The sequence below is a fragment of the Varroa jacobsoni genome, unplaced genomic scaffold, assembly GCF_002532875.2.
Source record: "Varroa jacobsoni isolate VJ856 unplaced genomic scaffold, vjacob_1.0 scaffold_1296, whole genome shotgun sequence".
Classification (NCBI taxonomy): domain Eukaryota; kingdom Metazoa; phylum Arthropoda; class Arachnida; order Mesostigmata; family Varroidae; genus Varroa; species Varroa jacobsoni.
Window position 1 is genome coordinate 187,092 of NW_019214198.1, and position 14,893 is coordinate 201,984.

Consider the following 14,893-nt stretch of genomic DNA (forward strand, 5'->3'; position numbering starts at 1 on the left):
AGTTCGGCAGAATGTCATCTCGTTTCAACCAAAGTGATGTACTCAAAATTGACCACTCGACCCCTGTGAACATTTTATAATACGGAGGCATTAAGAACTCGATGAGGATTTAGCCTCGAAAAAAAAAAAAACAGCAACAACTTTGAATGAAAATTATTTCAAAGTACGATAGATATTCTTTAACTAGTATCGTTTTGCTCGTGGATATAGTTTACGGATTCCTGGTTTCAGGAGGCCAGCCTTTGCATATTTAGCCAAGTAAACGTTTAGTTAAGGCGCTGTATTTATGCGGGACTCCAGTTTCCGAGAGAAATTTTTTTCTTAGAAGCAATCTTTTCCGATGTCTAATTTTCTACATATATTTATTTTAAGCTATACAAAAGTAATGTATTGCTTGGCACCTGACAAACGAACCACAAGTTATTTAATTGATTATAGGTATTTGCAGTACGGTTCGCCGTAACAATCTTGTCAGTGAATAATTAAGTGAAAAGACAACCTCCGTACCCGTAATGAGTGAATGTCTTTTGTTTCAATGTTCAGCAGGTATCAAGCGCTTCATCCACGTCGCCTCTTTGTATTTCGGTAAAGGCCGGAACAGGACCTCTTAACGATGATACACTCCTAATCAGTCCAACTGGTCGGCCTATAAAGGAAAGATATTACAAGCCATTACCGGACGAACAGCTCAAAGAAATTGACGACATCATGGCTCCTATTCTGAACAAAAGTAAGCAAAAGAAGGTCAATATGTTCCTAACGTTATTGATTGCAATTGATCTTCAAACACAGTATGAATGACTGCTGCTGAAGATCGAAGAAGTAGCGTACACAGAAAGATAGTTTACAGCAAGATCTGTGGCTGGCCGTCGATACTGTGTAGCATAAGTACAGCTGCCGCTGTTCAGTTCCAATCAAGAAGTTGTCATGTGATTTTCTTGTTGAATACGTAATCGATAGCGCTGAATGTAGCATACATCTGTTGCATATGACTTTATTTTTCTTATAGAGAAAGTGTTTACCTCCTCGTCGTTCTATGAAGATGCCAATTCAACCTACCCGACCGTTGAGGAACAGGTACGTGTCTGTGACTCCTCATCGCAGTGATCAAGTTAACTGTTATGGAAACAAAACTCTACATACACGCACATACGGTGGCCTATACTAAGGAATATACTAACAGGAAACTGCCGTAGAAGCAAACATATAGAGACCGCATTGCCATAGAAGTATTTGCATATTCGCTGAGGTAGAGACTGTATAGCTCCAACGAGTTCGCTTGTACATGAATCGCATATTTCTTTGACCAGTGGTTTATGTCTCTCCTATGTCTATTCTACACTGGCCTGGGACTTGACAGTTACGACATTCAAGTTTACAGTACCCAATAAACATCATATAAATCTTAAGAAGTTCCTTTCTGTAAATAGCGTTCTTTATCCCTCATGTTTATTGCTTGTGAAGTAAGTAACTTGGACACCTATCAGATCCGGCAGCATGTACTTTCGTGAAGTGCTTTTCACTAGACGCGAGCACATTTGTCCTTTGATCTTATTTTTTTTAAATAGTATGTTCCTTAAATCTGCCTGTTTTACATAACAGGCTAGATTCGTTGGTTGGCTAGTGTATTGAGCCTTAAGGTAAAGAATTCAGCCTGTAGTCCAATCATTACTTCAGGCTCCTAACCTAACAGGTCTAAAAGCACGCACACACATCAAACTCATATTTCTCAAGTCACGAATAGTAATCAGAAGGTCGAAACGAAAGGTAGCATGCCATGCAATTGACTAACCCCCGTGAGACGATATTACCCTTAATGAATTACCACATTCACGTATAATAGGTATATGCTAACTTCATATAACCGAATACAACGCCATTTTGAATTCTTTAAATGTGCCTTATTTGTGATATTATCCTATGGGACTAGGTGAAAGGAAGAGTTAATACCTTGTTTACATTGTTTATCTAAATCCAGGGTACTAAGTTATACCGACATTAGAGACTACAAAAAGTGATGCATAAATAATGATAAAGTTGCTGTGATACGGTTATCTAGGACCTACGATGATGCTCTAAGAGTGCCGCAGGACTTTAGGCAAAGTAAACTTGTTTAGAACAGTTGAGTCTACAATTCGTCTTTGCAGGTTGGGATGGCGCGTAAAATTGCCGAAAGCCTTTCAAGTGATTCCAACGCTCAGTCAAAAGGAGCAAACATGTTCTTCCGTCGAGTGAAACGAAGTCACAAATGGGTTCATCAAGGTCTGTGGGTCGCCGGTCCATGCATTTTCGGTGGCTGTTAAATTCAGAACTACCTAGCTTTAACATTCAAATGATAGCGCTATTGCCAACGGCTTGTCGGAGACATTTTAGGAGACATTTCCACTATGTAGCTACTATCGATTTTGACCCCGTCAAGCCTCATCTCTCAACTTTAGAATCGTTTAACTGAACTTTCATCCTGCTCATCAACTTAAAAGCCAACTACACAAAGGAAACAATGCAAGAATCATCTGCTAGCAGAAAGTAATGACATACCTTTGATGTAAGCGGCCTTTAGCCTGTATCAGAGATACATTACGATAGTGTACTATAGTTAGTCACGGTAAACCATCACGCACAGCTGATACGTACGAAACTCAACTAATAATATCGATTAAGCACATAAGGTATGTAATTTATGGTTTGGTTACCTTAAGGTAATGTAACTGTAATACTTTGATGTACCGGAAAGGGAAATTTCGTTAAAGGATTCTTCTAATCAAAACATTTCTGTCCTTGCGAAAACTGTAAATCATATTAGTACTCGAAAATCAGTATGTCATGGTTAACAGCCCCTATTTCGACTACTTGTTGTGACACCATGGGGCAGGCTAGCAGGAAGATCCTTCTTAAATCCATACAAAATTACCTGAAAAAAGTTAGTAAACGTAATAGTAGCCAAATTTTTACTAAAGTGGTACAAGCATACAGTATTGCGATATCTATAGCACTACCTTAAATCAATGGCTTCCGTCCCATAACAAGCATCCCCAACATAACAAGCAAAGCCGAATCGCTTTTCCCGGATTCGTTATCATTGCTCTACGCCGAAAGCCATTGCTCGATGAAAAAGTAAACATCTTAGTTTTAATATTTCTTTATCTAAATGGCCGTTTGCGTCTACAAAGCACAAAATCAGAGTACCGCGCTTTTAAGCTTCTAAGAAGATATACGATTCTCCACGACGAAATCCAACATATTTGACTTAGGCGAGCACGCCTTCATCACCAATTGCATCCTATGTGCTCATACGATCATATTTTACTAAAATTACATCTATTATCTCACTTTCATACACATTTGGATGTTTAGCAATCAAATTAAACTTCAGCTTGCCTTAAAAAATATCCTTCGGTAGAAAAATAATCTACTACTTACTAAACCCATTAGAATATCTGGAGTGGGCTTTAAGACAGCTGATAGTTGAAATTTCTTATTCCAGCTCCGGGAATTTCTGAGTCAGAATACACCGAAACTGAGGATTGTTCGACTGTCCCAGATCCCGACAAATTTCCAGGTGTTAAAATTTCTAAGGTAAGACCTGGTAGGATGTTGCAATGTCTTCAATATCTGTGAATTTTCTGCTTAATATCTAATTCGCTTAAGTCAAACAAACCTTTATGCTGACCAACCGAGCCGTTTTAATTAGGTTGAAATTAAGTAGAAAGGGCTTTAAGTTTGTTCGTTATTTTCTGATATTTCGTAATTGATAATTGCTAGAATTCATGTTGGGTAATAAGCATAGGATGCGATAAATATCATCGAATTTAGACAATCAGTGCGATATTTACGTGGGTCAAAGCATTTTTCCACCACCAAATGCTAACATAGTACCATATAACTAGGCATACGTAATAGGCTCCAAACTCTATGAACTATAAATTGATGTTTTAGACAGCTATACGCTTAGCTTGTATGTCCAGTTCTATCTATAAATTACCTAGTCTCCACAATAGGTACCTTATTAAGCCATTTGCTCACGGTATTTTAATATGCGCCCCAACCTTTGCTGGGTATTGTCCATTGATGCTTCACTCCTTCGCCTTCATCGAAGGACCAGCTCGAACGACTCATTGCTTGAATCGCTTTCACTCTTTTGATGGGTGCATGAAATCGACTACGATCAAGGAATGGCCTTGATAACATGCACTGATCTGAAAACTCGCTTATTATTTGGCTCCGGCTTTTAGACCCATCGGGGTTCGTAAATGGCGTAATTCACAGTGTAACGTATATGTAAATAGGAGATGTACATATTTGTTGAATTATCTTCTACACTCATAACATTATCGGATCGTTCGAGTTTTATGGCTTGTAGGTGATCAAGCCTCGTCACTCTGAAACGAACGTATTCGGTTTAATGTGTCTATTGATGAATCCCATTGACACTATAGAAACCTACAATTGCTCATCTTCACTGGGTTTGTCATGCATATAAAGGTGTATCATAAGATCGGGAGATAATCTGAGCTGGCTTTGTTTTTCATGCCCTTTATCAAAAGGGCATACAGCGGCAGCGCTTTTGGCACATCTATAAATTAAGCCTGGAATAGCATGCATGTGAACGTCACGGTTTAATAAGTCATATTTGTATATTTTTAAGAGCCCATCTAGCTGATTTGATAGGCCTGCAAGATCGGGCAGTTGTTGTCTAGCAAGTACGAACCGGCTTTCTAACGCGACACTGAAGAGTATTGTTTTCATGAAATCGCTTTGGTACGCACGTTTTATGCCACACAGACCATTATTGGTGATCGCTCGCCAGGTTCGTCCTAGAAATACCTGATAACGTTATCTCTAATATTGAGGCTGAATGATGAAGAAGCCTTAACCGATACGTAAACATCGGCTTTAGCAACAAACTAAGCAACTGATACTTTTTGAAGTTTTCAACCATCTCCCAGAAAAAAAAATGCCGTTGTCGACTCGATGGCAAAAAACGAACGAAGGTAAATTTCTTTGCTTACTATATAAGGGTAGAAAAAGTAAACTACTGCCAGAGCTATATGTTTCGCACACTTCCGAACAAAACTGTTTAAAAACTTCAAATTTACATTAGAGTGTTTCGAAAGGGAAAAATTTTACATATTTATATTAGGTAGGCAAGATTTTTCCTTGAGATTTAGTTTTCTCCATAATTTTTCTGTCATTACTGATTACTATCAGCATTTGTTTTAAGTTGGCTACACATTTTACATTTGATGGAATAGTTTAACTTATTGTTTCTGTAAGATCGGTATTATTTATAGCAAATAGTAATGTTTGGGTAAAAAAATCCTTGTCCACATTAGACTATAAATCGATCGGTCCTGATCGCTGAAAGTTGTTGTTGAAAAAATTAAGGCATACTGTTAATGAATTCGATGATTTTTCTATATTAAGGTTTTCAAGCTTCTTCATCATCGATCGCACAAAATCTTGTGAGCAGTATAAACAATTCTGCGTTGTTCAGGGAGGTATCATAAATTCTCATAGTCTCAGAAGGCCATCCCCAGATCCCGGGGAGTGAACTGTAAAACACTTGGTAAACATGGAGAATGGAAGTTAAATAGTCGTTCATAGAAAAATTGGCTTTTCCTTTTTCTCTTTAGGAGCCTCCGAAATTGAAACTTCTCATGGCTCCCAGCGTATCCAAATGGGAAGAATCGACGGCTGCACAGGTGCGCAGGAGTTATTCTGCTTTTATCCGCTAGTAAAGATTTTTCAAAATAAACTACCTTATTTATCGTCTACTTTTAGGTCGTGTAATTGCATATGGAATATTATTTACGGCACCCGTCAAGCCTACCGGGTAGATAACGCCAATATTTATTAAGTCCTAATAACTACTAATATTCACCTCTTTGTGGCTTTCGTTATTCTATTGATTATTGAATAGGATATAACTGTGAGTCCTGAAGTTTGTCTAGATATTGTCAAGGGATTAAATTCGCCCAGTGGCAAAGGCTCGCAGATGTTTGCCAAACGCAAGAAAAAGGTACGTACCTTTTTTGTCCTGCTGACGAAGCCCTTAGAATAACAAGCGTAACTTTGTCACATTGTTGCCATTATCTAGTTCATTCGCCGAAATGATTTTGCCATCTGCCACAACGTTGTGGCTATCCTTGTTATCTCACAGTGAGCCTCGAAGCTACGTTGCTTTGTTTTTAAGCAGTTCTGCTACTTTGACACGGTCACACAAAGATACTATGGTTAGTTCCATATTCCATAATATTGATCTAATCATTAATTTCGAAAACGATAGCGTTCTGCTACGCTAGTTGATTTTAACCTTGCTACAGCCTCTAAAAGTTATAGCTTCGTTCCAGTGCAATACTTCCATTATCTCAAAACAAAGTTACATCTGTTTAAATTAGATTTGAACGAATCTTATCCCATTTACATAAAGCCCAAAAAAGTTAAGAAGATTTCACGCTGGCACCTGTGGGAAGTGTTCACCGATTCCTCGAAAAATGGTGGTCGCTTCTTGAGAACCCGGTTTCATTTCCATTACGGTCGGCAGAACCCGGAAAACTGAGCAGTTTCCATACTTAAATGTCTTGTACACCTACCACTGTAATTTTTCTTCGGTTTACTTGCCTTGCATAAAAAATATTATGCAGAAAATGATAGTTGTGAAAACACTTCAAATTTGTCCTAAAGCTATACAACAATAATAGCTTAGTTAATAACGTTGTAAATAAGCTTTATATAAATAACTACATTATTTTTGCAGTTATGCTTCATAAACACTGGATAGGTTAGTTATTTCAGTGGTACAATAGTTTATGATACATACAGTGCCATAGAAGGGGTAAGAAGAGGATCTGAAATTGTGTACTCGTGTTAATTAATTGGTCGAACTCAAATACGATATAGGTTGTTAGACGGCAAAATTGGCGTTTGTTATCATTGTTTATCAGTGAATGGATGACGTGGATTAACTAACACCAAATGTTCACGCGTAAATTCGTAAAAATCACCCATTTTGGAAAAAGTACACTTCATGAGGTACATCTGATGACGTTTGCTCCTTCTCGATGTTTTTCGAAGGTAGCAGACTATAAAGGCTCATACGGTTCAATTTTAACTTTAATAAACAACTTGGAACCTTCCAACGTCTCCATTGAGTACTATTGGAATAGTGTAGTACGAAGGAGGACATTGTTAAAACATGTTTGCTTAATGTGGTCGGGTTATATAGCAAAACGATAGAAAGACTAAATATCGTGAAACCTACTTTTTGAAAACCTGCCATTTAGGTTAGGGTTTCACTAAATATGCATGCATACATAGTAGCGTAAGGCTTTTGCGACCTTCATGGGAGGGGTCTTTCTTGCCAAAGTAGCCCGACTTGTGCCTAAGTCACTTAATGGCGATGATTTTTATGGCCGTTAAGGACCACATTGGATAAAGGTACATGAATCTCTCTTCGAAATAATCTTCTTTACGTTGACTTGAGATCCCATAGTATTGCCGATCTCATTAGGTTGTATGTTATAAAAGAGAAAAAGTTGGAAACCATTGTATTGTGTCGCTCTACACTAAGAACGAGACACAAACATTCTACAGTGATCGTTATAGGGAAGAATATTGAATTCACCTAACTAATTATAAGCTTTTTTTTTATATGATTGAGGTAATCACGAATGCGATTGTAGTTATATAGAGATGACGCTAAACGTTGCAGTGTCTGTACGTACATTCGCAGTGCGTATAGGTGATCAGTAGACGATCGTAGAGAAAAGCAACATGCTTTTACATCCTATTACAAAGAACGTAAAAAATATATATTGCAGCTCTTACCATTTAGTCATGTATATTTACGCATTCGAATACTATTTCTTTTTTATATATTTAAATTTTGCCATATTTTTTTAGCAAATGGTTGTGTGCTTGTTAGTAACTCGCGGTGATAACGAAATTAATTAATTTCCGTAGTCTGAAGATTGGGTTGTCGACGTAGATAAGTTGAAAGCACAGCTTGGTGATAGGTGGCCTGAAAAAGACCGACCTGAAGATGATGCCTCAGTCGAGCCCCCTCCACCTCTGCGACCACCGATTCAGGCGCCTAGAATCAAAGAAATATCCTCTCCGGCCGATCGGTAAGAGGTTCTTTTCAATAACACATATATATATATATATATATATTTGTTTTCTTTATTGGAATTATAACTTTTTCGAGGCCACAATAGCAGAAGCTATCTATCTTGCAAAATGGTGAAAATTTGCATGGCTGAATGTTTAGCCTTTTGCTAATTTCAAAGATAAGCTCACAATAAGTTAGTAAACGTTTGTCTTGTATTTCCTAAAGAAATCGTAGCATGATTATTGTTTAGGGTCACCATTAGAGAACTTACGTTTAAAAGTTTCATGAGACAAATGTTTTTCCACGTTACAATTTAGCAATATATTCAGAATAGATAAAATTCAACTACCAGATGCATTCAGTGTTTGCATTAGAGGGACGGGCGAGGATATCAGCTTCTCTGCTATATGATGCAGGACTTGAGCATGAGCAGAGTGTAACATTGCATATCTGATATGGGACGCTTTTACTTATCTCATCGTTTTTTCTATTCAGCCAAGGATATGCACCTCGGCAGAAACTAAATCTGTCGTTTCTACGTTTAAAAACTGTCATATTGTTGCCCCTGACTTATACTTATCAATTACATCTCGTTTAACATAACAGACGATAGTGAGACGGTTTAGATTCAATGATAGGAAGTATTAAACCCCATCGAAGTGTATCTGATGCTGCTAACAAATCCATCCTCTAATCATTCATATAGACACGATTAACTGTAATATTTCAAAAACCCGATGCAATGCCCTGTTTCCTTTTTCAATATATACATATATTTTATAACGTTATAAGCTAGTATAGGGACTTCGCGTATTAGACCTTAAGCTCATTTTATCGGTCTTAGATATGCTAATTATTGCTAACGTCGACATACCTCGATCCATCCTGAGTAGATTTTTAAAATAACCAGGTAATTCACGATGTTACAAAATTAGTGTTCGTATGAATTTGTCCTTCTATTGTCAGGTACCTTAACCAGATCGGCCAGCAGGCCACCCAGTCTCGTTTACGATTGGTAAAAAGTCCTTGGGAAGCTGCAATGGAGAGTCCAACTGGTGCCGTTGATTCTGCCTTCCAAACCGTGCACGAGCTCGGCTCAGGTAAAGAAGGCCTCTTAGTTCAAAGTTGGACCACCATGTAACTTCCTATCATATTTCGGTTTGCGAAAACTGCGTATGTTGGTATTTGGTTAAGGGTATTGTGCGTTTACCACGTATTGCTTGAACAGTGTGCAATCGGCCACATTAGCTTCAAATGAAAGAAGTTTTGATCCTGAATGGATTCTCACTTAAACAACTCTGACATATTATTAGTACAATTTGTTAGAAGCGTGAATACTCTGAGTGGAGCTGGTAGGACTTGGTTTATCTCTTTTTTTTGGCCTTTTATTCATTGTTCCAATAGACTACTAAATACATCCATAGTTTCGACTAGTCAATACGGCATGTCAGAGGAGATGTAGCGATGATATGCCGCAAATTATTCTGGCATGCTTGGGTCTATTGGTCTGTATATTGTCTTCCCTTTATCAAATATGGGCTTGAAATAGTATGGCTTTTGTGCGATGTGCCCTCAAAGGCTCTGTCTGTTGAAAACACGTAGTTCTAACAGTTAGGCCTACTCCAACCCAACTTGTAAATCAGTCACTTGAATCTGATAGCCTTTGTATGATCACACCGTGTTTTCTAGAAGTACCGTGGGACAATCAATCGGTCCGCATCCCGTTGGCGCCTCTGTCGTTTCCATCGGGCCCAGAAGTGAGCATAGCATCGTTCGATACATTACCGGCGCGTTCTCCTCGCGGCTGGGGTCAAGGAGCAAGCACAGCTACGCAAAATGTTTGCGTCACCGTCAATAAGAAGAAGCCACGTATGTGCTTTAGCTCTTTCGCTTATAAGCAATTTCGCAAAATAGCATTATTTTGAATTAGCATATTTATAGGGTTTAGAGAAAGGTTCTAGCTAATGATAGATGAACTCAGCCTTCGTCACGCTGGAAAAAGTATCGTCTATTTCTACGTGAGTAAATTATTATAATGATATATTTTTGACGTGCTGTTTTCGGTTCCGTAAACGTTCCGGTTTCACAGTTTATTCATTTAGACATTGCATATTACTAAACGTTTTTCTCGATTGCGTAGGCAATAAACACATAATGTGGGGTAAGACCCGAAAATTTTAAATGATCAATGAAATGAATGGTTTAAATTATCAAAACTCGCTCCCAAACTCTAATTTTATTTTCTGCTACAAGCCATACCTGTAACCGGAACATGTGAGGGACATCCCAAGGACGGCTCGGACGATTTACGCGTGTTTTTATTGTAATTTGCATTTAGTGTTGAGCGTGCTTTATAATGTGAGTGGCACATTTGGGAAAAAAATTGGGTTTATATAACATGTATGCCTCTCCCAAATGACTATAGCCATTCTGTATTTTACGCATATATTAAGTACATTTATTGCTAGACGACAGTGCTTGAATTTCAATGAAGATCGAATAGCATATTTATGGCATTATGTGAGACTTCTGTTTAACTTATGTTCGCAAACTGGCAAATTTCTTTTTATAACTTTGCGTTCCAATTGTTTCAAACATTCGTTTTGAACTTCAATCACTGGATGCCATCGACGCGCTTGCTCTCCCTACCTACCCCCGTCCCTCCATCTCGCTACCTTTACCTATCTATCTTATAGAATTGAAAGCTGAAATAGAAGAAGTAAGCGTTTTTATTAGTTCTAAATCCAGTTATATAGGTAAATATTCACGGCATAGCCGTCGTCGATACAACTACATCGTTTCACACTTGTTCAGGCGCATAATATATCCAAATGTAATTACAAGTTCCGATGAATCTCAACTTCTATCCAAGCACATCCCCCACTGTGACAACCACAAACCGACGGATCCGAATGACGCGAGCGTTTCGCTTTCTGACGGATATAAATGACCTTTTACAGATGTCTGCGCCATTTTATGATGGGTAATGAGCGGTTCTGATAAGCCACTATGCTCGCTATTCTAGATAATTACTAACAATACCGATATCTCACAAATCAATGTAAGTAGCAACTTATGTAACATATAGCAATGCTTGCCATATCCTATAGGTCAGTAACACTATATAATAATGCTACAATTGCTTGCTAGCTATTTAATAAGCACGCATGTTTTCAGCTCCCCCCCCACCCAAACCAAGTAAGATTCGCCCAGCTCAATGTAAAGCCACTGCTACAGCTGCATCCGTGTCGCCGATAACTATTGGCTCCCCATGCGTGGCGCCCCTCCAAAGTCAACCACGAGATGTTCAGCTCGACATTGAAGTGGGACCACCGGCTCAATTTTTCAATTCATACAACGAGTTCATCCAGGCACCCCCAGCTAGTCATTCATATTATCCGCTCCGCAGTAGCAGTGCGTCTAGCTCGGTACCGAGCTATGCTCCCGCTTCTACACCGTTCACTGTCCATGACGTAAGTAAACTTCCGCTTTAACATGCTCAGCAAAGAATAGTCAGTCATCGAAAACTTTTTCTCATACATACACTAACGCGTGTATGTGATAAGTTGCATTGGAATTTCGAGGGATCAGTCAAAAAGCGGCCTGCACAATTCGGCCAAGATGTTTCGTCTTCGAAGCTACTTCAGGACGTTCAGGACCTGAATCTAGTGATCAACTGTGACGTTTTATAAACACGCTTATATAATACGTATACGTTTGCATTTGTATGTTTTCGTTCCATGTGCTATGTACTGATAAATCCAAAGCTGTTTCTTTTCTCAATATTGGTTGTCAGCGCCAGAACTTCAATACGGCACCTCGGGGCTTCGGATTTGGCGTCTCGAAGAATCCCTCAAATTTTCGATCGGTGCACCTCTAATAGTTGTTATCGGCTTATGCATCTCAGCCCCGGTATGCTATTATGTTGAAGCGACTTTCAAAGTCCAAACAACTACGACAAGCACAATATACGCCGACGGCATGTGTGCGTACCTGTTGAAAGTCTGCCCGGATCACGCCTTGGTATGGAATCACAAAAGGCCGATAAATAAGACGAAAAATTACTTAAGGGAAAATAACAAAAAATTAGGCTACTACGTATAGCAGCGACAGTGTTTTTTTTTTGTTTCGATCACAGTTTCATGCAGTGATACGCTTGACTACCCGCTTGTATCAGTGTGCTGATCCCTAGCAGATACAATCTAGCATTTATTTTGGTGCTTTCGGGCATTACCCAATCGAATGGTGCCTTATTGATAGAAATACTAACGAGAATTAGATTATAAAATGCACAACTGTTTTATTTATTAGCACCCGCCAAGTACAACTATTTGCAGCTTTTACGATATGTACCGCAATGGCGCGATTTTCGAAAATAATAAACGACATTGTTTTTACAAAATTAAATGCTATCAGTTATTTAGGTCAGCTTCAAGTAGAGTACTAACGTTATCATTGTACAATGATATGATAAAACGAAAATGAGAAATACGGAATGTTATCAGCTAATCGACAATTGTGAGGTTATTTTGGTCATAGGTAAAACTGTACTTCAAGAAACGGCCAACTGATCATTTACAGAACAGCTAATGAGATTTTACTACATCCTGGCAAATATAATTAGGTCTTATTTAACGGTGTGTATTTATCTTATTATAGATTATAACTGGTGATTCTTTAGTGAAAACAAAATGTTACGGTTGTAGATTGTGTAGGTGTACATAGATTGCGGTTCTGTGTACGAATATCAAGCTTTACCTCAAGCATTGAGAGAAGTTTTGTTTTCATCCATTTGGGTTAGAACCGCAAACAAGTTCGTCGGCCAAATTCGGAAACGAACTGCTAATAGATTGGTAAGGTTCTGAAGTTAAAGGCCGTGATGACACATGTTAGGTCCCCCTAATGCATGCTTCATTTAATCTCATGCTTCTCCAGCCTAGAAGCGCACCTCTCAGAGGTGCCTGTGTGACAGCCAATGTCTCTTGAAACCGAGCTATTTTCAAGCGGTAGTAAATACTAATAAGAACATAATTAACTTTTGGCGAACGGCGTGCCCCTTTTTAAATGCCACGACACTGTCCGACTTTCTGAACATGTTTTTTGAGAAACATTTAACTTATGTACATTTGCTTAACTTAATTATTTATAACTTTGTGTATCACAGTTGCACTACTAAGGTTGTTCGCGTGCAGGGTACGTGATGCTTGGACGTTGTTGTGGCGAGGCGAAAAATGACCGCCAAACAATTTCTATGAACATCAAACACTAACTTTGCACTTTTGCATGTGCGTGCGTGCGTGCGTGCGTGCGTACGCGTCATGTCACTGCGTCCTACACTATGATCACTACCGCCAATGCTGCTAGCACCTATTGCTGCTACTATTACTGGCAGATGCATCTGGGCTCGCAGATACTTACGCGTAAACTTTTTCGTCCAATTTCTACGTCTTAAACATTGGTCAGTAAGCAAAATATACCGAACAGACGCACAACGTCTATAGCTGTCGTTTCTTACCCATTGCTGACTTGTTACCGTTACTATATTACAAAATCATTCCTGGTCAAGCTTTGTGAAACAAACAAGTTCAAAGGCCGCATCAGCCTGAGAAGGCCGACATCAAAAAGTCTCATATAACATATAATCAGCATTAATCGACATTAAATTATTGCTTGAATATGAACCTAGCGGAATAGTCTGATGCGGCGGTTTTAAAATAGAGTAAAGCGTATCAAATATGCTTGTTTTGATAACTCGGGAAACGTTGTTTCCGCGCTCAGTTGTCTCAGCTAGCACCGTCCTATGGTCACTCCTGACAGGATACTTACGAGCCTATAGGCAGTGGAGATCAACTATACTTTTGTTTGATTTGTGCATCAGACAACCGATTAGGAACTTAGATAAATTCCGAACTTTCTCGCTTATTGAAAAAAAGTTGACGCGCGAGCGAGTCCATAAATAGTCTAAAAGACACCATGGTAGCCAATTGACGAGACACTAAAATGCTGAGAGACCGTTTCGTCTCAAAATAAAATTAATTATCCGTCAGGAAGTAATTTATGAAGGTATAACAGTATTATATGCTGAAAAAATCGTTCGATAGCATAGAAGTACACATATTAGTACATCTTTGAAACCTATAGCCCAATAGATATTTGTTGTCCAAATGATTCAAAAAGGACACGTTAAATGAACGACTGTTCCTTGAAGATTGGCTAAATTTATTAATGAAATGGAAATGGGCCTTAAGAAGTTTTTTACGAAAGCAGTCAGGAACCCAGGCGAGACGTGTCCTCTTCTGGCGAAGTTGGCCATGTAACTATGGATATTATAGAGAACCACATCACGGGCGCGCGAGCGAAGGAAGCTCATTTTGGGAAAAATTTTGGATTGAAAGTCGTCTTGTGTTTTGAACGAACCCTTGACACATTGTTCGAAGAGTTCCGTATAGAGATAGAAAATTGTTTGAGCGTTAGCTTCGGAAAAAAAAAGAAATACGTTAAGAGATCTTTAAAAATGGAAATCGGAAAAAATAGGTTAGATATGTGGATCATTGAGTAGCAATAACGTACAAAGTCAGCGGTAAGCTGTCAAACTTAAACAGCAGTAAGTGGACTTTCCATACATGTCAAGTGACGCGACTAGCATCCTAGTTCTAGAGGAACCTCGACGATGATTGAGGCGAAAATCGTCTAGATGAGACATTATTTATTTATATGATAAAGCCCGTTTCTCCTATAAATTCTCGCTTAAAATCAGATTATCTTATAGATCCTTAAGGGGTT

The 14,893-nt window shown here is 38.7% G+C and overlaps 1 protein-coding gene across 2 annotated transcripts in view; it reads left to right on the top strand.

Moving 5' to 3' along the window:
- LOC111268515 (uncharacterized) overlaps positions 1 to 12,517 on the top strand; it is a 32,390-nt gene extending 19,873 nt beyond the window's left edge. The window contains exons 5-15 of one of the 2 annotated variants that reach the window (XM_022847538.2): positions 544 to 730; positions 1,010 to 1,077; positions 2,148 to 2,262; positions 3,485 to 3,576; positions 5,634 to 5,702; positions 5,921 to 6,019; positions 7,963 to 8,126; positions 9,077 to 9,210; positions 9,800 to 9,979; positions 11,288 to 11,583; positions 11,907 to 12,517. In XM_022847538.2, the coding sequence (XP_022703273.1) occupies positions 544 to 730; positions 1,010 to 1,077; positions 2,148 to 2,262; positions 3,485 to 3,576; positions 5,634 to 5,702; positions 5,921 to 6,019; positions 7,963 to 8,126; positions 9,077 to 9,210; positions 9,800 to 9,979; positions 11,288 to 11,583; positions 11,907 to 11,990 (1,488 nt within the window). In that variant the 3' untranslated portion in view covers positions 11,991 to 12,517. The remainder of the gene's footprint in view (positions 1 to 543; positions 731 to 1,009; positions 1,078 to 2,147; positions 2,263 to 3,484; positions 3,577 to 5,633; positions 5,703 to 5,920; positions 6,020 to 7,962; positions 8,127 to 9,076; positions 9,211 to 9,799; positions 9,980 to 11,287; positions 11,584 to 11,906) is intronic. The other variant, XM_022847539.2, reaches the window with a different exon arrangement.
- The last annotated feature ends 2,376 nt before the right edge of the window (positions 12,518 to 14,893 follow it).